This window comes from Boeremia exigua, assembly GCF_020726555.1.
Source record: "Boeremia exigua strain MPI-SDFR-AT-0100 chromosome Unknown C7974scaffold_12, whole genome shotgun sequence".
Lineage (NCBI taxonomy): Eukaryota > Fungi > Ascomycota > Dothideomycetes > Pleosporales > Didymellaceae > Boeremia > Boeremia exigua.
The window spans coordinates 1,200,815-1,226,652 of NW_025763529.1; the positions used below are offsets into that span (position 1 = coordinate 1,200,815).

At 56.3% G+C, this 25,838-nt stretch overlaps 9 protein-coding genes across 9 annotated transcripts; 4 read left to right on the forward strand and 5 right to left on the reverse strand.

The window, feature by feature from the left end:
- Positions 1-187: 187 nt before the first annotated feature.
- On the reverse strand, positions 188-2,907 carry C7974DRAFT_437140 (uncharacterized protein; the record flags this gene model as incomplete). Its single annotated transcript, XM_046145169.1, has 5 exons — positions 188-235; positions 280-1,162; positions 1,213-1,522; positions 1,813-2,791; positions 2,842-2,907. The coding sequence occupies 5 exons, from the start codon at positions 2,905-2,907 to the stop codon at positions 188-190; spliced, it is 2,286 nt and encodes a 761-aa protein (XP_045992885.1).
- Positions 2,908-3,031: 124 nt separating this feature from the next.
- C7974DRAFT_61768 (Rox3 mediator complex subunit-domain-containing protein) lies at positions 3,032-4,667 on the forward strand. Its single transcript, XM_046146969.1, has one exon. It carries the CDS (start codon positions 3,334-3,336, stop codon positions 4,516-4,518), a length of 1,185 nt encoding a protein of 394 aa, XP_045992886.1. The 5' UTR covers positions 3,032-3,333; the 3' UTR covers positions 4,519-4,667.
- A 381-nt stretch (positions 4,668-5,048) lies between these two features.
- On the reverse strand, positions 5,049-7,165 carry C7974DRAFT_403566 (prolyl-tRNA synthetase-like protein). The gene is made up of 3 exons (XM_046142855.1): positions 6,983-7,165; positions 5,127-6,915; positions 5,049-5,073 (listed from the first exon to the last, which is right to left on the reverse strand). The coding sequence occupies exons 1-2, from the start codon at positions 7,067-7,069 to the stop codon at positions 5,326-5,328; spliced, it is 1,677 nt and encodes a 558-aa protein (XP_045992887.1). The 5' UTR covers positions 7,070-7,165; the 3' UTR covers positions 5,049-5,073; positions 5,127-5,325.
- A 101-nt stretch (positions 7,166-7,266) lies between these two features.
- Positions 7,267-8,536, forward strand: C7974DRAFT_61792 (uncharacterized protein). The gene is made up of 2 exons (XM_046146972.1): positions 7,267-7,295; positions 7,357-8,536. The coding sequence occupies exon 2, from the start codon at positions 7,358-7,360 to the stop codon at positions 8,414-8,416; it is 1,059 nt and encodes a 352-aa protein (XP_045992888.1). The 5' UTR covers positions 7,267-7,295; position 7,357; the 3' UTR covers positions 8,417-8,536.
- Positions 8,527-9,391, reverse strand: C7974DRAFT_61809 (uncharacterized protein). Its single transcript, XM_046146973.1, has 3 exons — positions 8,990-9,391; positions 8,850-8,942; positions 8,527-8,799 (listed from the first exon to the last, which is right to left on the reverse strand). Exons 1-3 carry the CDS (start codon positions 9,152-9,154, stop codon positions 8,638-8,640), a joined length of 420 nt encoding a protein of 139 aa, XP_045992889.1. The 5' UTR covers positions 9,155-9,391; the 3' UTR covers positions 8,527-8,637.
- Positions 9,392-11,464: 2,073 nt separating this feature from the next.
- C7974DRAFT_61788 (uncharacterized protein) lies at positions 11,465-13,975 on the forward strand. Its single transcript, XM_046146970.1, has 5 exons — positions 11,465-12,009; positions 12,061-12,267; positions 12,312-12,510; positions 12,557-13,432; positions 13,485-13,975. Exons 1-5 carry the CDS (start codon positions 11,702-11,704, stop codon positions 13,656-13,658), a joined length of 1,764 nt encoding a protein of 587 aa, XP_045992890.1. The 5' UTR covers positions 11,465-11,701; the 3' UTR covers positions 13,659-13,975.
- On the forward strand, positions 13,976-18,650 carry C7974DRAFT_61789 (uncharacterized protein). The gene is made up of 3 exons (XM_046146971.1): positions 13,976-14,372; positions 14,422-14,674; positions 14,722-18,650. Exons 1-3 carry the CDS (start codon positions 14,292-14,294, stop codon positions 18,582-18,584), a joined length of 4,197 nt encoding a protein of 1,398 aa, XP_045992891.1. The 5' UTR covers positions 13,976-14,291; the 3' UTR covers positions 18,585-18,650.
- A 62-nt stretch (positions 18,651-18,712) lies between these two features.
- Positions 18,713-20,894, reverse strand: C7974DRAFT_344247 (tRNA guanosine-2'-O-methyltransferase-like protein TRM11; the record flags this gene model as incomplete). Its single annotated transcript, XM_046139335.1, has 2 exons — positions 20,464-20,894; positions 18,713-20,206 (listed from the first exon to the last, which is right to left on the reverse strand). Exons 1-2 carry the CDS (start codon positions 20,584-20,586, stop codon positions 18,716-18,718), a joined length of 1,614 nt encoding a protein of 537 aa, XP_045992892.1. The 5' UTR covers positions 20,587-20,894.
- Positions 20,895-22,600: 1,706 nt separating this feature from the next.
- C7974DRAFT_320194 (uncharacterized protein) lies at positions 22,601-24,286 on the reverse strand (the record flags this gene model as incomplete). The annotated part of the gene is made up of 1 exon (XM_046138744.1): positions 22,601-24,286. The coding sequence occupies one exon, from the start codon at positions 24,284-24,286 to the stop codon at positions 22,601-22,603; it is 1,686 nt and encodes a 561-aa protein (XP_045992893.1).
- Between the last annotated feature and the right edge of the window lie 1,552 nt (positions 24,287-25,838).

Genomic DNA, 25,838 nt, shown 5'->3' on the forward strand with positions numbered 1-25,838 from the left:
TATACAAGTGCGCTTCATTGCATTGTTGTTGCCACAATTCTACCCGGTTTTCTGTTTTCGAGCGTTGTGGGTTCAGCGCTCTACCAAGCTTCCAAAGGAATCTCGTAATTCAATGAGAATCAATACCAATTGTACGGTTGTCGAGTCCGTTCGCTTATTAACTTGTATCTTTCATGAAAGTTGGGCATTATTCTCGTGATTCGTATACAGACTTCTTCGCAGCGTTGCTGTCGATCTGAGAAGGTCAGCCCTATCGCGGCATATTTGTGTTCGACATACAAAATTGCGGTCGCCATCTTTCGTCATTGTAAGATGGCCTTCGTACTTCCAAAGCTCCTTCTCTGATGCGCCCAGCGACAAGTGAGGGATGTTGGGCACATCTCTCTCGCTCACGCGGTGCAAGATGAATTGATCGATCTTGGTGCCGTAAACGACCTCGTCAACAATATCAGCCCATAGGCCCTTGGAAAGACTACAATTGCTGAGCCTGACGGAGACCAGGGTTTTCTTGTGACGCTTTATGATCCCTAGGAACTCATCATCGTCCGCAAGGACATACTTCAAGCTCAAAGATTGCAGTTTGTGCCACGTTGTTTGCAGTCCAAGGTTAGCGAAGAGAGGCCGAACGCCCATTTCTGGCTTCCAATGCGTAGGGTGGAAGTGGAGATATCGCAGTTCTGTAGAAGTACGCACCAACGTAGCAAATTTGTCCATAATCTCGCCACACTTATCGTCTTTGGACACCCAAAGCGCCATACTGAGCACAAGCTTCTCAAGGTGCTGAAAGAGAAACTTAGCAGCTACCATCTCATTGTCATCGAGATTGAAGATGTCGAGAGCGAACTCGGTGCCAGGTTCTTTGCCAATGGCTTCTGTTCTAAACTCGCGGATTCCAGTGAACTGGGACATGTACAGTGCAGCAATGAGTTGGCGAAAAGGGTGTTCAGAAGACGTGTAGTTGGTCGTGGATGAGGTTGTGACACCTCTCGGGACCAAGTCTTGCGTTTCCTTCAGCTCAGTGCGAAGATGGTGAGGGTGTGGTGAGTAAGTAATACATGTGATGTTTGGCATCCACTCTAAGGCCCGAGAGATGGTTTGGACGAGCACGCCGTCGCTCTTCATCTCTTCTTGTTCCTTGTAGAGTTGAGCATATCTTTTCCATCTAGCACCACTCAGTATGTAGTCAGGGTTCCCAGGAGTTGCGGTACGTACCGACCATGCTTGTGATAAGTAAAGCCTTGTTCAAGGCTAGGTACCCTAGCAGCGTGTGCGTGGTAGGATGGTTCATGTCTCGCGAGTAGTTGGTCGTACACAGAACCGTCAAAGATGATTTCCCTAACATGCTTTTGAAACACCGTAAACAATGATATCTTTTGGAAGGCTCCAAGCGATTGGTACCGTGCTGTCGCAATGACATATCGGAACAGAGTAGGCTCAGCATTGTCTCGAAAGGCACGACAAACCCCACGTACAGCCTTCAGGTTTGAGCCTCGAAGATAACTAAAGATCTCGATCTGAATTTCTGAGGGTAACGATTCAAAAGGCATGTCGATTTCAATAAGCCAGACGCAAGTTGCTGCTCAGCAATGTTTGTTAGGTGGAAGACGTCAGGCAGGCAGCTGCCAGCTGTTCAAGTGTGGGGAAGCACGCTAACTGATAGTGGTGGCGCTAGTCAGGTTTTGCGCAGTGTGAGCATAGGGTGTGAAGGTGAAAGGTCTGAACGACTGCAGGAGTGTGAACTATCTGGTCGTGCATTGATGATGCGCAGAACTTGTCATTGTTTTCTCAGTTTGCTTAGCGCTGCCATGACACCCTCGCTGACGTCCTCCTCAGCCTGCTTGCGCTTCGCAGGTCTAGCAGTAGCAGGTTCAGGTGCACGGTCGATCTCTTGAAGAGCGTCTTCGTCGTCTTCGAAATCATTCAAGACTTCAGCCGGCCGGTGGTCAGGCCGCCTGTCTGCGTCTGCGCCTGCGTTTGCGGCTGACGTCGCTGTAGCCTGCTGCATCTCAAGAGCTACTGGTACTGCATCGTCGAGTCTCTGACGTGCCATTGCCTGAACATCAGGCTCTCCTGGCATTTGGCTCTCACCTTGTGCCATGGAAGTGTCTCTCGAAAGGTCTACTTGAGTGCTCTCCCGAGTCAGGCCTCTTTTCGCAGCCTTCTTGACCCTGAAGGGCTCTTTGACTGCGTTGCACCAGCGCTGCACCTTCTTGTCACCCCAACCAGCGATCAAGCCGATCTCTTCTGGTCCTGCGTTAATTGCAGTCCGAATGCTGCCAAAATTGGACACTAAGCCCACGGCGTCTGTCTTGTTGATGCCGCGTGGCACTGTGATGAATTCGACCATATTCTCTGCGTAGGTAGACGACTGCTTAGCGCGGATGCTCGTGGGCGCAGCATGTTCGAACGTCTTGAACAGCTCCAGATAGCGGCCCGCCTCCTGTGCACTCCAACACAGCATGATGGTGACGTTGTTAACCAGCGACGTTTTCGACAGCTCTCGCAGCGAATCCTCATGGTTCTCCACGTCGACCATGGTCAGGATGATGCGCAGGTCATACTGACCCTTCAGGTCGCGGATGCGGTTGTAGATGTACTCGGGGTGCAGGCGGTGGTACTTGAGCGACAAGAACAGCGCGCACGTTGTGGCACCCAGAACATAATCGGCTGGGATGTCTGAGTACTCCCAGGCGGTCGACTTGACGTTGTTTAAGATTGGATTGCCCTTTTGGCGCGGCGAAACAAGGATGGAGCTGGGGCCTGAGCGCGAGGGCAGGGCTTGCGGCTTCGGCTGCACCACTTTCGGCGCGCTGGGGTTCGCGGTGGTCGAGGGCAAGGGACGCGCTGCAGGGCCCGTTGTGGTGCTGGCACTGCGGGCGGCGTCGCCAGCGCGGGCGGTGCGGTCATCCATACTGGCCGAGCGGCGCGGGCATTGGGCGCGAGCGCACGGGAAGCCAAGGCTGGCGGAGCGCTTGCGATTGTTTGAGCGTGAACGGTGAAACGGGCGATGCTCGACGCCTTCGCGCTTGCACGTGACGCAAGGACCGACCACCCGTGGGCGCTCCTTCCTTCCGTCTGCAGGTCAACGCCGTCACTCACCTCACCACACCCCGCCCGCCGCCCGCGCCCTGCAAATCCTGCGCACTCACCAGCAGCCACACCGTCCGACGACACCTTCGAATGCGCATCGCCTGAAGCGCCGCCCACCCTCACTTTAGCGGTTTAGTCCGCGTGGAGCGCCAAGCCTCTTACGAGCTGCGCTCTCACCACCAGCCTCACCCTGCCGCCTACGAGCCCTTCGCTGCCGCTCTACTCCCTTCCTACACGGTCTTCATGTCGGATCACAGCGCGAAACGCCAACGCCTGGACAACTCTGGAAGATATTCGCCGGCCTCCCCGCCCTTTGACGTCGCTGCCAAGGCGAGCGGCCAAACGACAAAGCCCACCCAACCGCGCACCCCGACCTCGCCTCCTTGTGCCTCAATGAATTCGCAGTTCAATGGCCGCTCTGCCGTGACTGCGACCGCGGCGACCCCGGCCAAGACCCCGCCACCGTCTGCGACCCTGTCCCAGTCGGCCTCGCAGGCGGCGACATCGGCCTCGGCCCAGCACCCGTTTCCCACTCCCGCGAGCACCACAGGCCACTCTTACTCGACAAACATCGACAGCGACGGCGACGCGATGATGGAGGACGGCGCAGAAGAGACTGCACGCGGCCTAGGAATCAGTACACAGTCGAACCACGATCGGCAAGGGCAGGCGCTGTTCTCGGAAAAGGGAGGCTTGAAGGCTGCAGAGGGAATCAGCGGCAGTCTGCTGTTTCTGAGTGATGACGACACTTACCACCAGTCGCGACCGCACGGCACGCAAAATCTTTTCCGACTGTACGGTCTAGAAAGACTAGCAAAGTCTGTTGCACGAGTGGACCCCACGACGGGCGAGAAGATTAATAAGCTCCGCAAGTCCTATGAAGGCCACATCAAGACGCTGCAGATTGCGGGCAAGCCGAAGGCGGTGAAGATGGATGAAGTTTTCAGCGCCACTATGGGCCTGCCAGACGAACATTGGGATGCAGTCAATGCTGGAAAGGAGCCTTGGAGAAAACTGAACACTGAGCGGACTGCCCTAGAGCCCGACTTCAGCAGTCTTCTTGACAGTGCCTTTGGAGGCATGGGCCCTGGTGCGCTTCCGGCTTCAGATGCCTCCAAGTACAAAGCATATATTGGCACAGACGACACTCTCCGCCCAAAGCCTGCTGCCGATGTTCAGGCTCGGACACCGCTTCCGTCATCAGCGCCGACGCCAAGCAACACCCATGGGTTACCGCGACGACCGGAGAGGTCAGGCTCGAAACGGCAGTACAACGAAGACTCCTACCAAGGCTACAGCGAAGGCTACGGCGACGACTTTGCAACAGACTCGACAGGCGAAGATGGCGCACGAGGGGGCTTTAAGAGGCGGAAGACACAATTTGAACGAACAGCACATTCAGTCGAAGTGGGCGGTGTGCGGCGGTGACACAACATTTGATCCTAATTTTTCGCACATTCGTCATTCTAGAGGGGATTTTGAATTCTCGAGCAGGCGTTACCCGGGCGCGTTCGATATTTTCCATTCTACGTTCACAAGAAAAACGGGTCACGAGAACAGACCTTATACCACGCTGGGCGGGCTACCAGAACGACGGCCGATACGATTACCAAACGCCACGCCCCAGCACAACCACACAACTTTTACTTCACCTTTAATGCGCAGCGATGCAGGTATGAATCATTCCTACAAACACATATGGGTACATTGGCGTCAGCAGATCGATTACTTGTCGCGATATTGTTTTTTTCCATCAACCTCGAATTCGTCAGCTTTCGGTGCGATTGCTTTTAGCCCGCTCCTTGGCCTGATCTTAGTCAGTCGCCTTGAGATGATACGGTGCTTGTGCATATTTGGGAGATCGTCCCTCATGATACCCGTGGATTTCGACACGATACGAGTCCAGATACAAAATGAATCAAAAGTAAAATTACTACACATTGGGGCCTTTGCTACAGTGTTCATATTGGTGCTTGTGAGAACGTGCGGACTCTCCCCTCTTCCACCAAGTGAAGGCCTCTGACTGGCTAGTTGAGACATCTGGTTTGACGTCCTGCAGGGTAACAATGATTACAAGTGACTTGTCTATTGCTACCTTGGTACAGTACGTAGCCGATCACGCGATCTGTCCGATAGTTGTAGGGATCTCAACAAATCGCCAACGATAAGACAGCTTTGATATGCTTCCTCCTGACTATAATACAGAGATGTACATATTGATACACACCAGCAAACCTACAACTGCCCCAGCAGCGCTTCCACCTCCTCCTTCAATGCAGAAAGCTCGACATCCTTCTTGACCCCTAGTCTACGACACTGCACTTCCAGCACCCTACGGTCCTTCCAGCCCCGCCCCATCACCACTACAACCGGATACCCAATCAGATCCGCATCCTTCAACTTCCACCCCAGCCCCTTCGCGCGATCATCCAGCACCACATCCCCCTCGCCCGCACGCAGCACATCGTACACGCTCTCGCTCTCCGCCTCGCTGCCCTGCGGCCCCGCCACAACCGCGACCTCGAACGGCGCCACTGCGCGTGGCCACTGCAGTCCCGTGCCGTCTGCGAGCAGCGACGCGATCGCTCCGATCAGTCGCGACACGCCGATGCCGTGGCAGCCCATCTGCATGGGCACCCACTGGGTGTCTTTAGATGCCGAGGGGAGCGAGACCACGGCGTTGAGGGGCTCGGAGTAGCGTGTGCCCAGGTGGAAGGTGTGGGCTACTTCGATGGCTTTCTGGGTGCTCAGGGTGCCGGATGCGCAGTGTGGACAGGCGGCGCCGTCGTGCGTGGGGGTTAGATCTAGGGCGTCCGGGGCGGAGGAGAGGGCGCGGTCGGTGATGGTGAGTTGGGAGGTGGTGTTGGGAAGGAGGGTGGTGAGGGTTGCGGATTCAATGCCGGTGTCGAGTTCTGTGGGGGAGGGGGTAGCTTTCTTGAGGGCATGTAGATTTGCGTGTGCGGAGATTTGGTCCCAGGTTGGGGCGGCGGAGGGTGCGAGGTCTGCAGGTCGCGGGATGGTGATTGTGATGGCGGTCTTGCGGTCTACGCTGATGCCGGTGAATGTGAGAGGGTTGTCGGATGAGACGTCGGAGGTCTTTTTCTCGACTAGTTCTTCATTGGCGACGTATGAGCACGAGGAGCAGGACCAGACGTTGTCTTCGCCTTTAGGGGAGGCGAAGTGGTATTCGTGGCTTAGCTTGCCGCCCATGTTGCCTGAGTCGGCGTCTGCGACAAGGTAGGGGAGTTTGAGTTCGTCGAAGAGGTTTTTGTACGCTTCACGGACAGACTTGTAGGTCTCAAGTCCAGCTTCAACCGTCGAGTCAAAGGTGTAGAGATCCTTCATCATAAACTCCTTTGCACGGAGAAGGCCTTGTCTTGGTCGTCGTTCGTCGCGGTACTTGCGACCTGTCTGATAGAGTCTGAGTGGAAGATCCTTGTAGGAGTGGACCATCGAGGCTACCAGAGACGTGATCTCCTCCTCATGGGTAGGCGATAATAGGAAGCCAGAGTCTTTGCGATCCTTAAGTCGAAGAAGTTCTGAGTTGGATGAGTAGCGTCCAGACTGTTTCCATAGCTCCTCTGTGCTGATTGAGGATAGTGATGTTTTCGATGCGCCAATTGATTCCATGTGTTTGTCGATGAGAGCCTCCAGTTTGTTCTGAACACGCAAACCTAGTGGTAGAAGATGGAAAACTCCAGAGTGAGCTTGTCTGAGGTAGCCGCCACGGACCAGCAGAGCATGTGATTCATCTTGCTCTCCATCTTGGGCGTTCAAGCCTCCGGTTGGAGTCCAGAATTTTGACAGTCGATTTCTTCGGTCAGTCTACTTTGTATTAGTTATTCGTATCATGACTGTGTAAAATGTCGTTCGAACATTATTCGGAGCTTACCGATATGCATCTTGCACCTCCGTTACTCCATATGGATGGACTTAGCACACGCGCTCGAGGTGCAGCTCTCAATAGATGCAACGCCATTGAGAATTGGTCGTACAATCACTGGAACAGCAAAGCAAACTCGTACACCCCCAAGGATTAGAGTAATTGGTAAAGTGCGCTATCAGAAACTGTGAAGATGCCGTTGATGAGCATCGGGTGGGCTGCCGGACGTGTCGAGGATGTGCACGGACGATTTCCAAAGCGCGCTCTGGAAATCTTTCGATTGAGCGGGCGATGTCACGATTGCGCCGCAACCACACATCACGTAAGTCTACGCCAACTGTACACATACATTGCTACCCTGGATTATATCTGACATTGTCTAGCATGCCTCCGAGAATACACATCAGGCCGCGGGCCCTTCGCCTCCGCACACCGGGCTCCACCACCCCCGTCTCTCGAGTTGCGACCGCCAGCTATGCATCGGTGGCACAGGTGAAGCCAGTCCCTGCGCCTGCTTTCGAAAGAGGTGACCGACCGGCAGCGCCAATCGTTCTCTACCCCGCGACACAGCCTCCTTCCCACAAGCGCCCCGAAGAGCGCAAGACGCAGTTGCACAGGCAATACCAGTCGCTGCTCAAGTCGTCGCCGCTCATGCTTATCTTCCAACACAACAACGTCAAGGCTGTAGAATGGATGAGCATAAGGAGGGAATTGGCAGTTGCTCTGCGCAAGATCGATGCCGAGCGCGTCGCTGCCGGCCATGAACCCATCGCCGACCAGATCAAGTTCCAAGTGATTCAGACCAACATCTTCGCCAGCGCGCTGAAGGTTGTCGAATTCTTCAAGCCCTCAGAACTTCCCACCGACCACCCCACCGATCCTCGCACACCAACGAGCGCCCGCATACCCTTGACCGGCAACAAGGTCGACGATGAACGTTTCACACACGGTCTCTCGAGACACGCCTACGAAGTCGCCAGCAACAAGAAACTCAAGCACGACCTCGAGCCCCTGCTCTCTGGACCCCTCGCTCTCGTCACATTCCCCACCGTGTCGCCGCAACATCTCAAGACCGTCATCTCCATTCTCTCGCCCATGGCGCCCGCCTTCCCTGCGCCAAAACGCAAGGCGAACCCCGACTACTACGAGCTCTCCGTACAGACTGGCTTGCAGAAGCTGATGCTGCTTGGTGCGCGAGTCGAGGGCAAGATCTTCGACATTGAGGGCACGAAGTGGGTTGGCAGCATCCCTGGTGGTATCGACGGCCTGCGCGCATCGCTTGTCCAGATGCTCCAGGGTATTGGCGGTAGCATTACAAGTGCGCTGGAGGGCGCGAGTAGAAGCCTGTACTTCACAGTCGAGAGCAGACGGATGGATATGGACGAGAAGGAGAACCCTAAGAAAGAGGAGGAGAAGACCGAGGGCGAGGAGAAGAAAGAGTAAGAGTTTGTATTGTACAACACAAGGGAGCATTTGCATTGGTTGGGCAATGTGTATAGATATTGTACAGGTACTGGTATGTACACAAGCAAGTTGAGCATTACTGCAGCACAAGACACTCTACGGTTCTCCTTGTCAATTACGCACTAAAGTCCTTGCGAACCGCACTGGCCGTGTTTGCAAGTATAACGATGATGGCACTACTAAGTCAAAGAGATTCCTTCTCACCATCGACCGACGGATATGGTCAAACAAGTGCGCCCTAGCTCTGAGCTCGATACACATTCGTCCACCGATTCCACGCTGCAATTCGAATACATGAGATGCTGGCAGCTGTGGCAAGATGAAATGTATGATGTTTCCATTGGTCCGTCTCCACATGTGCACTGTCAACACATGTCAGTCTACAGCTCCAATAATAGGCTTGATAACTCACGCAATACCACACCATTGAACCTCGTTGCACATGGTCATGGTTTGGGACTGTCGGCGGTCTTTGCAGCTTCAGATCGAAACATATCTGAGACTCCTTCATGCATCAATCAACGCTCAACAGTCCATCAATAACGGGCTCACCTCGAAAAGGTCTCGCCGTAGATCGCACGTGCTACTCTGTGGAACTTGCGACTGCATCGTCGTATCGGGTGTTCGAGCGTTGCTGTCATGCGGAGACAGGTATTCTCCACCATCTGCAGCTACCCACCAGTACATGCAAGCGAGCCACCCGACTTGGCCCTGCATGTGAAAGCCTCATGCGTCAATTTACAACGTCACTCCTTGCGCTATATAGTGATCCTCCCGTACTCAAGGAATGCTCACGAATGCGATCTTGGGCTTCTTCGCCTACATAGACGTCTTGAGACGAAGAGGAAGTGATTCAGATTGGAACCGGAAAAGGGCGCGTCGCCTGACTTCTTGCACCTTCCCTTATATTGCGCCTTCCTTGACCGAGCGCCCCACCAGCCGTTTCCGGAGGACTGACGAAAACCACCGAACTGATTATACTATCAGCACCACCAAAATCATCCTGTAGACGGCCCGTCAACGTGACACATATCCACACCGTCACCAGCCTCAACCATGCCCAAGCCACCATCATCGAGAAGCAGACCAACGCCGCAACCGCGCAGGGCGAAGGTATCGGTACCCTGACCTCAACGACTGTCGTGAGTACCTACGCCACTAGATGCTGTGGATTGCTCATACGGTGTAATACATGGTTTCGCCGCTACTCTTTACAACCTCTATGTCCAGCATGGACATCATCATCCCAGGGCATTGCCAAACAGTACTGGTCAGCGTACTGACCGTCGTGTTCGCGCTGGATTCTGCCATCGCTTCAATTGTTGCTGAGCGAAACGTGGGTTCGGCGCAAGAACAAGACACCTTAGGAAGCAGTGTTCAACGATTTCACCTCCGAGTCTTGCCTTGTAATGGGTGGTAGGCGAGTGCTGCAGCTATGGATAACACACGGATAGAATGTTTCTTTGCCTCGCCTTGGGTATTGAACATCGGGCTCACTTCCTGTCCATCGCGGAAACCAGTCGCTGCATGCCCCCTCAGCTAGACTAGGGAAGGCTTGACGTGCTCATTCAGTGACATGCACGATTCATGGACTGCCGGGAGAGTGTGTGGTAGTGGTACTAGGGAGGTTCCACTGGTAAGGAAGGTGAAAGAGTGCTGAGTATTATAGATACTCCACTAAGGCGATTCAGACACATTGTTCTACTATCTCCACGGCGACACAGGCTCAGCTATCAACCGTACCACTCTTATAAACTAATCACAAGAGCAGAAACTTTCAACGATCTCTATACTAATCACTCTGATTCTTCCACTTTCACTCGATGAACAACATCGAGACGCTATGGGCAAAAAATGGCGAGAAGATCGGCACTTCTCCGGAGAAAACGATGGGAAAGACAACGCATCTTCAGCCTCTTTGCTTACACATATAGATTATACCCTAACTTGAGCCTTGGCCTTCTGGTGTGGCCTGGTCTGGTCTGGTCTAATCTAGTCAGGTCGGACGAGCATGGTCCTATAGCGAGCGAGATCCTGTCATGATTATGGCGATCTAGCTAATCCGGCGACTCATAAGATCTAGTAAACCTGGTTGTGGCGAGTATGTGTAGCGCCTGCTTGTCTGGTCCCTGGGGATTATGGACCCTGCATCGCCCGGCTCCGTATCCGTGTACAATGATTACTACATCGCCAGGTGAGAGAATGGTTATGCCCGAGTGCGGCCGGGGCACAGGCCAAAATCTTTATCTCTTCACACAGCTGACAGTTCACTTTTCTTCACGACAAAGGGGAGATAGTAGGTAATCATTAACAGTCTAGCAGCGAGCATTACACCCGCTGCACTTCTCCTCGCCACAGTTTCCAGCATCCGCGTCGTCCCGCCTCCGCCCCCGCCGCTCCACCCCAGCCCGTCAGGCCGCCCTCCCCGCCGCTAACACCCCATATGTATTAATCAACTGGGGCGAGAACGGTTCGGCTGCGAGTCTGTGCAATACCTCCCGCGATACTGCAAGGCACGACCACAAACATTTGGTAAAACGTGGGTCTGATGTCCAAGTACCTAGCCCGGTATGTATGAAGAATCGACTGCCGAACTGCTAGACCTGGTGTTTGAGTGTCTGATTGGCTGTGCTGACGAGGGGTGGGCTGGACGTGCCTGGGCGATAGGTACCTACTCAACACTGCCAAGACTATTGTTTGCGTACGGCCAAGATTCTACACTGCCCAGCATGTTCTGCAGTATCTGTGCGGTGCGGCAAATACACACTCCGATCCCAATGTGCCAATAGTATTGATCCTACGACACCTACCCACTCCAGCAAGAATAGCACACCCGATTCAAGCCGACAGTCCCTTTTCAACTTGCAATGCCGCGGTGTCTTTTGCCGGCAAATTCCATATGAAGCCTCCACAGACGGCTGACTCAGGCCACGCGCACGCCGGTCAATAATGATGCATCGGGGCTCACAATGACAAGGGTACATCACACCTACATAGTAATATCGCAGCCGCATACAGCTGTCTATCTGCCGAGGGAACAGTGCGGAGGAATTCCAGGGCGCGCGATACGTCTGCGAGCGCGGGAGTTGCAGACCCTGCATGGCCCAATGCGAGCTGAGCGAGGACGCAGGGGTGTATGCACGCATTCTTGGCAAGGACGGTGTGAACGCTCCGATGCGGGTGTGTTGGAAGGCGTTAGGTGCGCTGGGGCGGGCGTGTGTATAAAGAACGACGACCCGGTGGGGTGACGGGACTGCTATCCCCATGACAATGGTTTCTGCAATTGCGTTGTTTGCGGCGCTGATACTGGGCGGCTCGAGTGCGGCGTGGGTTGGTGAGACAAGGACCGAGGACGGCGTTCAGTATCAGTGTAAATGCTATGCTGATAACGCGTGCTGGCCGACGGGCGCAGAGTGGACGTCGTTCAATAGGACGCTGGGCGGCGCGTTGCAGCTTGCGCTTCCGCCAGCGGTTTCGTGCCATAACAGGTTTGAGAATTATACGTTTAACACGTATGATGCAGCGAAGTGCGCGGACGCGACTCAGAAGATGAGTGGAAGCGAGCAGTGGATGTTTGTACCCCTTCGTATGTTGGATTGAGGAGAGGAGGCTAATATTGACAGGACGGACCACCCGATTGCGCAGCTCTGGCCGTTTATGAGCAACAGTACCTGTCTCCCGACCACGGATCCGACGACGCCGTGTACGCGCGGCTTTATGGGGGTTTATGTAGTGCTTGCCACGAAGAAGGAGCACATCCAGAGTGCCGTTGATTTCGCAAGAGAGCGAAACTTGAGGCTTATCATTCGGAATACGGGACATGACTTTATGTTAGTATGCCACGAGGTGTTCGAGAAGAGGCTGACAAGTATAGGGGCCGATCGACTGGATATGGCGCACTTGTCGTGAACACTCACAGTTTCAAAGATGTCAAGTTCATCAAGCAGTACACCGGTCCGGGGGCTTGGAAAGGCTCCGCGGCTGTTGTGGGCGCTGGTGTCCAAGGACGTGAGCTGTATCGCCATGCTTTTGCGCAGTCACCAAAGCAAGTGATTGTCGGCGGAGAATGCCCGGTACGTCTGATGGCGACTGATTTTGAGCAAAACTGACAAGCTTCAGACTGTTGGTTGGGGTGGCGGATACGTCCAGGGAGGAGGCCATGGCCCATTGAGCGGCATCTACGGCATGGGCGCCGATAATGTTCTCTCCTTCGACGCCATCACAGCCGAAGGAAAGTTCGTGACGGCCAATGCCAAAGAGAACTCGGACCTCTACTGGGCACTGAAGGGAGGTGGTCCAGGTACCTTCGCAGTCGTCACATCCATCACTGTGAAGACATTCCCTGAAGTGCCTACCGCCGGCGTCACCATCAACATCAACTCGACCCATACCAACGACACGGCACTCTTCAGAACGGGTTTCCAAATCTTCAACGGCCAGTCAAACCACCTCAGCAATCTCGGCATGTTCGTCTACTTCGAGCAGGGCCCTGGACCCCGCCTGCATGTCGCGCCCATCGTCGGCCCTAACATGGGCCTGACGCAGCTCAAAGCGGCTGTCGAGCCTCTTTTCACGCAGCTCGACGCGGCAAAAGTGCCGTACGACACGCACTTCCGTGCGTTCCCCACGTTCTTCGAGTTCTATATTGACATGTTTGAGGACGAGTCGCCGTCGGCCCAATCGATCGTCGGTGGCCGTCTGTTCACGCAGCGTGATATCGCGGAGAACAACGAGAAGGTGTCGGACGCGCTGCTCATGGCCGGAGACACAGGAATCAACATTGGACACATTGTCAATCCGGGGGTGGGCACGCCGGTGGTGGACAATGCGATTCATCCCAAGTGGCGCAATGCGAGTACCTTTGTCATCACGAACGTGTTTATGACAGGCACGGAGCCGTGGAGCGTCAAGAAGGAGAGGGAGAAGTACAACACGGAGGTTGTGGGCCAGGCGTTGAGAGAGGCGGGGCCATACGGGGCGAGCTATGTCAATGAGGTGAGTCGCGTACACAACATGTGGATTTCAGGGATCCTGGCTAACGAGGCAGGGCGATTTATACGAGCCGGACTGGCAGGAGGCATACTGGGGCTCAAACTACCCCAGGCTCCTGAAGATCAGGCAGAAGTGGGACCCCAAGGGCGTATTCTATACGCAAACGACGCCAGGCACGGAGAAGTGGAACGTGATCGACTATGGGAGGAAGCTGTGCAAGAAGGCTTGAGGCTGGTTCAGTTAGTCGATGCAGACGTGAGACGAAAATACAGCAGTAAAAGCGCGACTGGCACGACCAGACTGGCTCATCGATTGCAAGTGTGGTATACTTTGTCCGTGCCATTGTGTGGTCAGGTGATGGTGGTGCCAGGATGTCATTGCGGAGCGGTCGCGACGGCAGCACTATATACGTGCCAGCAGACGTGCAGCTGGTGGGCGCACTGCAGCGGCGGTGCTGCCGTGTTTCAGGCTCTGCGGAGTGGTACGGGGAAGACGCGGCGCTGCCGTCATGGACCGTCTCAAAGCTAAGGGCGGCTGGCTGAAATGGCAGGGATGGTGCGTGTGTACCTTCACAAGCTAATCCGGTATCTCTGCATCAGCACCACCACGTCGCCCTGTTGCTGTACCGCCCGTCGCACCGCCGCCGCCGCCGTTGGACTCGCCCAAGCTGGACCAGACGCAACGCATCACCGAACCAGCGATCCCACGTCATAGCTCCACCGGCCACCTTCGCATCGAGCTCGCCAGGCACCGCCCATCCACGATTGCAGCTCTGCCTCTCCTCGCCGGCCGTCCGGTTCCCGTCCCCAGGCCAGATGCGCCTCGCACCCCGAGCCTCCTGCGTCCAGTTCATGTCGATTGAATGCCTCCCGTGCTGAACCCCTTCCTGCGCGCCTTCTTCCGCAGTGCGCTGCCCAGCCAGTGCTCGCCCGCCCAGCACCACGTACGTCGCCCGCCCACGGCCAGGACGAGAGCTGACTAAGCGCCCGCAGGTCCTCCTCGTCCCCACGACCGACGTGCTGCTCAGCGCGCGCGACAAAGACTCGGGCACCGCCTACGCCGACCTCAGCGGCTCCGAAGAGTTCCTCGCCAGCCATGTCCTGCGCGTGCCGGGCGGCGTGGGCCCCAACAACCAAGTCAAGGACACCAGCAGCTTTCGCGAAACGCGCGGCAAGGCGAAGCAGTTCACCACCGCGAACGGCCGCACCGTGATCGTCAAGGATGCCTTCATCTACAGCAACAAGGGTACGTGGCGCGCTGATCGGCATCCGTCTCTTGCTGACACAATCCAGGCTTCAAGACACTCAACCAGGCGCAGCTTCTCGGCGACACCATATTCTACCCCGATGCCTTCGACGCCCAGCCGTGGCTCGTCTACTTCATCTCGCGCCCCCTGATCGGCACCTACGAGGCCACGGCCATCATACCCGCGACGCTGGCAATCAGACAAGATGTCAAGAAAGCGCCAGTTCCCGCTGCAGGGAGCTCGTCGGCGGCCAGCAGCTCGTCCATGCCGCGCAAGAAGGAGGTCAAGTCCTTTGGCGACCTGCTGAACCACTTCCCCATGATCGCGCGCCAGATGCAGCCGGGCTTGGAGCGGCTGTTCAAAGAGTTTGCGCAAGAGCTGGAGAAGCCGCTACCTCCAACGCCGTCGACACGGTCGCGGAGGTCGTCTCAGAGTTCTCGACGGCGCGGATCCGTGTCGTCGGTTGAGACCGCCGGGTCGCGCCCCTTGTCAATGCACAGCAGCGCCTCTCAGGGGCCGAATGGCTTCATATCGACACTCGAGATTGGCGACGAGGAAGACGCCATGCGCAATTCGCTCGAGACGGCTGTGACGGCCGCCATTGATCTTTTCCAGATGGTGGACAAACAGCAGCTATCGTTGCTGGGCGCGACGACAGACCTTACCGGTCCTATCGTGGAGCGCATGATCGAGCGCTACATCGCCGAGCAGGTGCACCACACCCTCCTCTTCGCACGGATATGCGACATACGCCGCCTCGAAGACCTGGACCTCGAGCGCCAGACGCGCCAGATGCAAGATATCGACATCTCGCAGGTTGGCATTGACATTGGCAACGGGCGCAAGGGCAAGCAGGAGCTCGCCATACGCCTCTCCAAAGCTGTCGATATGTTCAAGAAGATGGGCGTCGCCGGGAGTCCGCAGGAGATGCTGGAGATTGTTTTGGCTGTAACAAAACACATCACAATGCCGGACGCGTCATTTGTCGCGAATGATCCCAAAGCCCAGGCTACACTGAACGGACAGCAACTCTCAGAGAAGCACGATCATCTTCTCACCATCAATGCAGACACCCTGGTTTCTCTGCTGCTTATTGTCGTGATACGCGCCCCTGTGCGACATCTACAGGCGCGCCTCTCCTACATGCGCCACTACATCTTCATCGACGACGTAGAGACCGGTGAGATGGGATACGCGTTAAGCACGTTCGAAGCTGTGTTGTCTTATCTACAGAACGACTCGGGCGGCCTGCGAAAGGCGAGCCGGCGGAATCGAAAGCTATGGCAAGCGACCAAATCAGGCGATCTAGCGACAATGCAAGGCATTCTCGAGCCAGATCGGTCGTTCCACGAAGCCATGGATGACACTTCGAGCGATGACGAACTGCCGGAGCGGCACCACCCGGTTCGGTTCGCGAGCTTCTCAGACTTACACTCAGTAGCTGGCTCCTCAACGAATGGAGACTATGAACCTCGGAGGAGACGGCGGCGTAGTCCCTCTGGCAGCAGAGAAAGGGACGAGGATGGGCCATTGGCACACATCTTCCCGTTCCAACGTGCTCAGACACCAACGCTACCGGAGCGACCGAAACTGAAGAAGACGGTCTCTTACGAGACACGAAGTACATCAAGCTGTTCAGCACGGTCATTCAGATCTCGCACAACGATGGACTCTCGGTATAGCGCTATTGAAGGCGACACATCTATCGAGAAGCTTGTAATGACACAAGGCTCGGACGGCGAGTCGGTTTTGATGATGGCCATCGAGAGCAAGCAGGACAAGGCGTTGCAGTATCTATTGAGTCTTACTGACTACTACACACCGACATTCGTGGCTGAGGACTGCAACAATGAGGGGACAACCCTGTTAAGCCTGGCAGTGCAGTTGGCCCACAGCAAATCGACTGACACTCTTCTGTCATACATTTTGGAGACAAGTAGCAGTCCGGAAGCGCTATCAGCCTACTTTGCAAAACAAGATTCGAAGGGGAGATGCATGGCACACTATCTCTTCAACCAACCCCGTCTGATTCAGCGCATCGGACACCTCATCCCCTGGCGGCTAAAGGACAAGAACGGGCAAACGCCTGTGTTCGCACTTTGCAGATCTTACGACCACGATGAGTACCACACTATGGTCGACCAGGGCTTACTAGCCGCCACCTATGCACAAGATGACGGACAGCCGCTGCATCTTGATGAGCATGTGGACGGCAAAGGCAACAGTCTGCTGCATATCATCACCGACCCCCAGCTCGCAAACAAGCTGCTCTACCGCTGCGATTCGGATGCGAATGCTACCAACGACAAGCACTTCACACCACTGATGGTCGCTAGCAAGTACGGTCGTACGGATATGGTGCGGGTGCTGTTCCAGGACCCAAGGGTTGACTTGTCAGTAAGAGATGCCCGTGGATTGACGGCTGTTGAGCTTGCCAAGGACGACGACGTTCGCAATCGCATCGACGATTTGGTACTGCTGTCCAACGAACCTGGTGCTGACGGACGCATTACGACTGTGGTTCGGTCGTTCTTCGTGGAAGATGGTACTGTTCGACTAGTGCTCAAATCTGGGGCACCGAACGCCAACGGCAGCATTACCGTGACCACATGTCGCCGGTCATCACACGACTTCGAGAACCTCGGGAAGTGGCTTGCTCAGGAGAACCCAGCGTCGTGGCTCCCGGTCATCGCCAACATGGCCTCGCCGTACCTCATCCCGTCCAGGCCGTCTCGATCTGTGTTGCGCGACCTGCAGCTCCGTCTTGACTCTTTCCTCAAGATCCTCCTCCGACACCCCACATTCTCGATGCACGAGATGGTCTGGGAGTTCTTCCTCGTGCCGGACATTGACTCGACGATGCTTGCACAGCGCTCCGCCCGCAAGGCGGAATTGCGCGTCGAGCGTCTTCGCGAGGAGTTTGTGCCAATCTTCGACGTACGTGAAGTCGAGCTCTTCGTACAGCACGCCCGCGAAAACGTACGGTCCCTCCACCACGCATCAAAATCCGTCCTGCGCCGCACAAACAAGCTACGAATGTCGGCCACCGACCTCAACGATGCTGCGAAACTCTCAAACACCGCCGTTCACTCACTCACCTTCCTCCCTGCGGCTCATCTCCGCGCTTTCGAGCGCTACACCAAGACAGTCGCAGCAAGCGAGGCAAGCCCCATCGCGGGCTTCTACTACAGCATGCACGCCATAAGCTCCACCATAACCGCCGTCCTGACCTCGCTCACCCGGCCATCCAATCTCATAAACAGCATGTCCAGCACCCAGAAAGCCATTGATCGACACGACCTGTCCGTGCGGCGCTCAGATCGCTGGCCACTTGGCCTGCTCGACGACGCACGCAGCAGGGTGCAGCGCGACGCGCAGGAAAAGATGGACAAGAGCAAAGCCGAGTTTGCAGACCTCGGTAGGGAGCTCAGATACACGCAGCAGGTCGTCGCGAGCGAACTGGCTAGCTGGCAGGAGAGTAGGGTGGAGATGGGGCGCAAGGCGCTGCGGGACTTGGCGCGGAGGATGGTTGTCACTGAGCGCGCGCGCCTGGAGAGTATGAGGCGCGCTGTGAGGGACTTGGGGATTGGTGAGGGCAGGAGGAAGGGTTTGGGGCCAAATGGTGCGGCTGTGAATGGTACGGCTGTTGGGCCTGCAGCTGTCGAGCAACAGACGCATGACAGTGTCGAGACGAACGGTACCATCGACAGCCCTGCGCAGGAGCTCCAGGATGTCATGCTGCCGCCCGAAGACAGCCTACCGGTCGAAGATCTGGTCGAGGGGCCCCGCGACGAGCCTGATGAAGAAACACCGCTGTTGGATTTGGCGGCCGAGGCGCCCGAGCAGCTCGACGATGCTATCGCGCCGACCTCAGGGGATGATGTGGTGCGTGATCTACCGCGGAGTTAGCATGGCGGCGTAATACTTTCTGTGGATATTGGATTCGGACATGGAGCTTTTTTGTTGGAATATATGGGTATACCTACTAGACCAGTCGTGCTGCACAATACAACTCCGCTGAACACCCTCTTCTGACTGTCTCACGTCGCCCCCTCAACTCCAAAACGCTTATTCAGCTCCTCCGCCTTCGCCGCTGCAGCCTCCTCAGCTTTTACTGCATCCTCCACCTCCTGCTTCGCCGTCTGCGCCTTCTCCCCCGCCGATTCCTGTGTCTCCGCAATGAGTTCTGCCTCCGCCTCCGCCTCCGCCTGCTTAATCCCCGCATCCACCTTCATCCGGACAAACTCCTTCTTCATATCCTCAAACCCGCGAAACCCATCAAAGTACTTGCGCCGGAACTCGTTCAAGTCACTCGCCCGCGTCCCCGTCTCGTACTCCCTTTGCGCCGCCTTCAGCGCCGCGAGAGCTTCTTGATCCACCTCCGCGTCCGCGAGCCGTCGGTACGTCAGCAGCCGCCGCGACCACTTGTTGAACGGCTGCACACACACGCTCTTCAGCTCGAGGCACGGGTGCGAAGGGATGATCAGCGCGACGTCTGCGTCGTTCGCGGTCGGGAGCCACATGCTGAGCCGACCGCCGGGGACCAGGGTGAGCACCGCGAAGGCGAGGATGTCGTCGAGCAGCGCGGTGAAACTGTACGGCCGCTTGGGCGGGAGATACCCCGCGGTCTGCCACGTCGCGGCGTGGTTTGCGCGCTCTTCGGGCTGCAGCGGGTCGCGCGTGCCCAGCACCTTGAGGCCCTCGCGGATCCCGTACGGCGGGTCGCACACAATGCCGTCGAGATACGGCGCCACCTCTGCATTTCTGCCCGCCTGTCCGTCGCCCGCCGCCGGCCCGTGCAGCCGCAGCGGCGTGTTCGTCAGATCCGACACAAACCCGCCCAGATACAGCCCCTGCGTGCCATACTGCTCGAAATTCATGCCCACGTTCTTCGGCCCCGTCTGCCCGCGCCGCGCACTCCCGCCCGACCCCCGGATACTGCGCCCGTCGATATCGGACCCCGTGACCACGGCCCCGTAGTGCGCGCACGCCAGCGGGAACCCGCCGGTCCCCATGAACGGGTCGTAGAACAGCTTGCCCGGGCCCGCGAGCGCGATGTTGGCCGTCAGCAGCGCGAGCTCGGCGTCCATGCTGGTGGTGCTGATGTAGTGCCGCTTCTTGAGGTCGTACGTGCTCTTCGCGTCGCGGCCGGACTCGGCGACGCGGCGGCCCAGGTACACGTACGTGGGCTCCTTGCCGTCGAGGGTGTAGAACTCGAAGACGCGGAACTTGGCTTCGGGGTCTTTCATCTGGACTTTGCCTTTGAAGCCCAGGTACGCGAACGAGTTGATGGTGGCGGCGATTTGGGCCGCGGGCGGTTGCAGCCCGCGGTAGCGCTCGACGCGGAAGCTGAAGGTTGAGTTGGCGTAGCGGTCCCATTGGTGAGATGTTGTGGTCTTGATGTTGGCGTGCAGGGCGGCGTAGTCGGGGCCTTCGCCCCAGAGTTCGTAGATACCTTGGATGAGCATGGCGCGGGTGGCGATTTGGGTGGCGGCAGTGTCGGAAGGGAGGGAGATGAGGCAGTAGGGTGACTGTGCGATATGAGCAAGTGACAAAAGAAGAGGGGAGAGTGTGAGACGAGATCGGACGGGGAAAGATAGCAAAGATATCACACCATTCCCAAGCATACGATCTTCTTGTGATAGTGCATCAGTGCCCTCAAACTTCCAGCCCCGATAAATAATGAGACAGAACAACGAAGAGCAGACAAGGATATCTAACAAACAAGGCGATGCTGAAACAACAATGAAGTTCAGACAGCAAACAGAACAGAGGGTGGACAACCTACATCATCATCATACCGCAAGATCTCCATCTCCTTGTCGACCCCCGCGAGCTCAGCTAGCGCATGCAACTCCGCCAGCCGGAAGCTCTCATGAATCTGCGCTAGGCGCACGAGGTAGGTTGGCATCGCGGCGGCAGTAGGTGGCGGTCGGTGTCCAGAAGTGTGCAACTCGAAGTGTCCAGAAGTCAACGTATCGGAGCACCCAGAAGTCCAGTACCCAGATATGCAGAAATCCAGATGGGGGTACGCAAGAATCCAGAAGTTCAACGGTCCAGAAGTCCAGAAGTTCAGAGGTTCAGAAACTCGGTATCCAAAAAACACCAACGCAATAATGCAGAGACCCAGTACACCGCGCAGAAATCCAGGGCCCAGTATTCCCGCGCCAGTAAGTCGTCCACGGAGTCGCTAGCCGAGAAGTCGGTCACCCCAAACTCGCACGCTCACGATGGAGTCACAGCGGGCAGGTGAAAACGGCACTAGCGCGGGCAGCGCGCGCGTGTGATTGGTTCGCTTGGGCTGTTTGGACGCTGGGGCGTGCTTTTTTGGACTTCACTGCTCGCCTCACGGAGATGGAAGGGGGAAACGAGGATGTGCGAGGGCTTGGGTCGGGTGCTTTGTTGCACGCAAGTTCCTAATTCAGGGTTAGGTGGGGACTGGGTGGAAGAGACGGATCTGTGTGGTACGCTTGTTCATGGGAAAGTTCTGAACAGGATCGAGAAGTGGGTGGTTGTCAATATCATTGGTGGTCCTAGGAGATAGTCGGTTGAAATGGGCATAATGAAGAGGTGAGTAGTGTACTGGTCACGTCAAAGCCTTCGTTAAACAGCGAATATGGTTCGTGTCGGTTATCAGGACAGCTGTTGCATGCCAGCTCGATAACTAGATGCTACTGTCTACAGTCATGAGCTGCCATGTCTTGCTCCCAGGGAGTAATCTGTTAAGGCCGTGACAAGTAGATTGAGCATCATGTTCGACCTAGCCAATGCTAGGTGTAGTAAGTGAGTTTTCAGTTGTTTGACCTTCTAGCTTGTTCAAGCAAGCTACTCTCTTGATTGCTCCTTACTTGTACAAAGGGGTCGCCGTTTCTGTCCCTTATCGGCTCCTTGTCTGCTGTTCTGTTATATATTGTAATTACCTCCTTTATTCACTTCCAGCTATAGATGGCTTTTTCCGTGCCCGTTAAATCTGCATTATACCAACTATCGTTCTACAGGCCCTTGTATTAGTCAAGGATATATATACTCCACAAGAGATCAAGGAAGCGCTCAAGTCAACCGTCACTGGCTTCGAAATTGGCCGTCCTGGCCCCGACGGCAATCTCGAAGAAGAGGAGGAGCTAGAGACTGTCAAGGGCAAGGGTAAGGCCAAGGCCAAGGCCAAAAAGAACTTAATCATCATTCTCCTTTCCTAGATGATGTGGTCGTCTAGGTGAATATTCCATTCATTCATCTTTTCATTTGGCATCACATTCAAGCATCATTGGCGGAGTTTCACGGGTCATGGTTTCTATTGGAGTTTTATACCCTCATTCTCATGATCATGGCATGGCGTTAGGTGGGCATGTAGACTGTACGGTGGACTAAAAATCCGCAGAAGGATTTCTGATCCAAGCCGAAGGCCACAGTCAGCGAATTGAAAGACTTTACTACATCATGGTTCGACTTGACTCGTGACAACCTGCCCCTTCCCAATCCACTGTGCCTCCAAAGCTTCACTGTAACCTGCCATCAGACCCATGCATCACCACAGACGACTTATTCAGAAACCACAGAGCCACGGCAAGAGACTTTCCATGCGATACAAGATGCGCGATATTCAATTACTTTTCCACGCAAACGACTACCTGCTCAGCAGCGTCCCACAATACGTACGGCAACATGCAATGCGCGAACGCCAAGATGCTATGAATGCTATGGACAGAGATGCCATGGCCCGCGGGGGCTTGTGCCTGGGGTTCCAATTCCCAATTCCCAAATCCAACCGGTCTATGCTGCGCGAGGGCTTGGGTGGTTTAGGTACAGATTTGTTCCTTGCTGTGTGACTTAGATTTCTGGGTGTGCGGTGGCGGGATCTTCGATGATTACTCCAACATCGGGCACTCCGTCGGCGATAGGCGCTTCGTCGGATACTCTCTCGTCGTTTACGCCTTCTCCGCCGCTGCCGCCTTCTCGTCGAGTTCCCGCCTCTTCCATTTCTCGGGGAACACGCTGATGGTGCCAGCCGCGTCCTTGCACCGGTCGGGCGCGCGGGCGGGGACGTCGACGACAGCGCGTCTGAGAACGGCCATGGCGTGGACGCCGTAGAAGCCGAGGAACTTCTTGTGGAAGTCGCGCAGCAGGCCGTTGAGAATGGCAAAGTGGCCGGGGTACAGGTCTTGTTGCGGGGTGTTGCAGACCTGGACGATGCAGCGCCAGTACGCGGAGACAGGGATCGCAGGGGCCGCCTTGAAGGTGCGCAGCGACATGGCGGCGAAGCCGGCGGACAGACCGCGGATGCGCTGCATGTAGATTTCGCCGGTCGCGGGCTGCTTGTCGATGGGCATCCAGCCCAGGCGCTTCTGGCCTTGGACAGTGTTCATGTTGCCGCGGACGCCGAACATGATGGGGCAGATGTGGTGCATCTTTGCGAGGAGGACGTCGACGAGGGTGATGCCCCTCCACATGTACTTTTGGTCGGCGAAGAGACTGGCAGCGATCAGACCGAGTTCCTGAATGATGCGCCCATCCTCATTCGCGGCTTCCTTCTCGAATTGCTTGAGCAAGAATTTCTCAAACATGATCCACATATATAACAAGAAGGCAGGGTACTGTGCCTCTGCTTCGTTGGCGAGGGGCGGTATTGTCTGGCCGACTAGAAAGGGGCGGATGTCGATCATCGGCCCTGGGGTGTTGAGTGCAATGTCGAAAGAGTCGGCTCGCAGACTCTTGATTGATGCCTGACTGGTTGCGCGAGCGACGTTGATCTGGCCGAGCTTGAGGCGCAGGTTGCGTCGCGCATTGCCGATAGGCTCCTTAAGCGGTTGACCAGCCCTTTTATTCTCATTCCAGAATGCGACTCGAAACTCCTTCATCCGCTTGTGCAGTTCCAGATATTTTGTATGTATATTGTTAATAGCATCGTTAGGCGCTTGCGTTGCGGCGGGAGTCTTCGCAGCGGCTGGCTGTTGGGCGGCAGCAGCGGGTGCTTGCAGTTGCTGTGTAACCTGTTGGGCGGCTTGCTGCGTTGCTTGCTCTGCTCGAGTTTTCTCTGCAGCCTCTTTGGCTCTCCGATCTGCCTCTTCCTTCTCTTTCCGTTGTCTTTCTGCGGCAGCCTCCTGCTCCTTTTGCGCTTTCTGGCGTGCCTCAGCCTCCTGAAGTTTTCTCTGATGCTCCAATGCCTGCTTCGCGGTTTCTTCTTCCCGCCGTTGTGCTTCGAGTTGCCGCCTCTGCGCCTCTGCTTGCTGCTGAGCCTTCTCCTTCTGCAGCTGCTCAATAGCGCGCTGTTGTTCCTCTTGACTTCGCAGGCGTGCCTTTTCCTCCTCGAGGGTCAGCCTCTGCAGCTCGAGCTCTGCGCCCCTCCGCACTTTAGCATGCTCCTCCGCAGCCTGTGCAAGCTGTTCTTCGTGTAGCCGTGCGCGCTCTGCGGCAGCCTGGTCGAGCTGGTCATTGAAGTTGCGGTCAGATATGCTGAGCTTCAGGTTGAACTCGAGCTGCATCTGCCGAGAGGGACTCTCGTATGGATCGCGTGCGGCTGCTGCCCGGTGGTTGCGGGAGCCATTTCGCGTAGGCGATTGCCGTATGGGGGAGCTTTCAATGATGCTAGAACCAAAGGACGCGCGGGTGTGCATGCTCGAGGATGACGTGCCCGATCTGGCGGGCATTGCGCGTGCGGGGGTCGAGGTCTCAAAACGGACGGGGCACGTAAAAGACGTGGTTGGTCCTGTGAAAGACGGCCAAAGATTCCCCGAAGCACGTGACTAGGCGTACCCCTGCTTGTACCCGTAGGCCAACAAAGCGGCCCGCGTCCGCAATCGAACGTTCATTGTTTCTATGGCCGGGTTCCGCTGTTATGCACTGCCTTGTGGAACCCTCATACATGCACGCATGCGTCTGGCAGCATTCACAGTCACAATGGCATCGCGCAGGCAGAGGACACGACATTGTCGCAAGCTGGCGCTGGACATGCTCAGCACGTGCCAGCGAAGCTCGAAGGATCGAGGCTCAGGGCAGCTGGTGAGACGGCGCGATGCAGACGAGTCATCCATTGGGATTTCGCTAGCTTTGGACGTGTTCCGTCGTCGGTGTCATGGGCAGGTTGAAGCGACTGCAGATGCTTGGGCAGTTTCATCGATCCATCCACCACGTCGAACGTGCAGCCGCACGGTTCAAGAGCCAGAGAGCCTGCGTTGATAACATTTCACTTGATGCCGCTCGGCCGTGGTGTCGCAGCGAGGCGACGTGGCTGCGCCGCGCCGGACCGAGCAGCGCAGACACGAACGTTCTGAGTCCCTAGGATTGTGTCGGCGGCGTGGTGTGGCTTGGTTCAAGTTGGTTGTGTGCGTGACAGCTCCGCTTGGCTGCCTTTGAAACATGAACACCACGGCGGTGCTTCACATCACCGTCCTGCGACGACCGCACCGGGTGGCTATATAGAGCGCCGGCGGCGACGCGTCTGTGGGCGACGACTCCTCCCGCTCCCTTCATCTGCTTCCAAGTGTTGCTCCTCGGCGCTGCTGGATTGCGCAGGTGACGTGACGTACGTCCGTGTTAGCACTCGTTTGCGGACTGAACAAGCCGATCGCTTCCATTCGGGACTGGCCCCAGCTGTCCGCCATAGCCCTCACCCTCCGCCGCGTCTCACACCTCTTCTGCAACCCTCTCTTTCCCTCTGCGCCCGCTCGCTCCTTCCTTCGAGCATTCACTCCTCCCATTTGCGTCACTCGTGACAGACGGCCCAGCCCCAGGGAAACCGCGCTCCTTGAACCCGACGCCCCTGCATCTCGATCCTTATCACCAGTCGGCCAGGCTTGTCTGCACTGCACCTGTACCTGCACACTGCCCACATCAACCGCAGCCTCTGTCAGTCTCTGCAGAGCTCGCCCGCCCGCCAGCATCGCCTACTCGAAGCATTGCATTGCCGCGCCCCGCTCTCCGCCCGCACCCAGCTTGTAAGTGTCCCCGCTAGCTCTCAAGCATTCGACCCTGCATCGCCCAGCGCTCCCCACCATGTCGCCTGCAGCCTCTGCCATCACCGCTCGCCTCGTCATGCCGCGCTGAATATTGACGCGTGCCAGACTACCCCCGAATACTTCTGCGAAACCCAATCGTGTCCTCTACGGCCTCGACTGGCTCGACCGTCACTTCTGTGAACAGTACATAACACCAGGCCCCGAGCCACTT

What these genes read in the sequence shown, in the direction of transcription:
- C7974DRAFT_61809 (XM_046146973.1), bottom strand. Translation starts at nt 9,154, where the DNA reads ATGCAGGGCCAAGTCGGGTGGCTCGCTTGCATGTACTGGTGGGTAGCT. An exon ending in TACGGCGAGACCTTTTCGAG is followed by an intron (nt 8,943 to 8,989) that starts GTGAGCCCGTTA and finishes TGATGCATGAAG; the next exon opens with GAGTCTCAGATATGTTTCGA. An exon ending in GTTCAATGGTGTGGTATTGC is followed by an intron (nt 8,800 to 8,849) that starts GTGAGTTATCAA and finishes ATGTGTTGACAG; the next exon opens with TGCACATGTGGAGACGGACC.
- C7974DRAFT_61789 (XM_046146971.1), top strand. Translation starts at nt 14,292, where the DNA reads ATGCCTCCCGTGCTGAACCCCTTCCTGCGCGCCTTCTTCCGCAGTGCG. An exon ending in GCTCGCCCGCCCAGCACCAC is followed by an intron (nt 14,373 to 14,421) that starts GTACGTCGCCCG and finishes AAGCGCCCGCAG; the next exon opens with GTCCTCCTCGTCCCCACGAC. An exon ending in CTTCATCTACAGCAACAAGG is followed by an intron (nt 14,675 to 14,721) that starts GTACGTGGCGCG and finishes GACACAATCCAG; the next exon opens with GCTTCAAGACACTCAACCAG.
- C7974DRAFT_61768 (XM_046146969.1), top strand. Translation starts at nt 3,334, where the DNA reads ATGTCGGATCACAGCGCGAAACGCCAACGCCTGGACAACTCTGGAAGA.
- C7974DRAFT_61792 (XM_046146972.1), top strand. Translation starts at nt 7,358, where the DNA reads ATGCCTCCGAGAATACACATCAGGCCGCGGGCCCTTCGCCTCCGCACA.
- C7974DRAFT_61788 (XM_046146970.1), top strand. Translation starts at nt 11,702, where the DNA reads ATGACAATGGTTTCTGCAATTGCGTTGTTTGCGGCGCTGATACTGGGC. An exon ending in AGTGGAAGCGAGCAGTGGAT is followed by an intron (nt 12,010 to 12,060) that starts GTTTGTACCCCT and finishes TAATATTGACAG; the next exon opens with GACGGACCACCCGATTGCGC. An exon ending in GGGCGAGCTATGTCAATGAG is followed by an intron (nt 13,433 to 13,484) that starts GTGAGTCGCGTA and finishes CTAACGAGGCAG; the next exon opens with GGCGATTTATACGAGCCGGA.
- C7974DRAFT_403566 (XM_046142855.1), bottom strand. Translation starts at nt 7,069, where the DNA reads ATGGCGTTGCATCTATTGAGAGCTGCACCTCGAGCGCGTGTGCTAAGT. An exon ending in GAGGTGCAAGATGCATATCG is followed by an intron (nt 6,916 to 6,982) that starts GTAAGCTCCGAA and finishes AATACAAAGTAG; the next exon opens with ACTGACCGAAGAAATCGACT.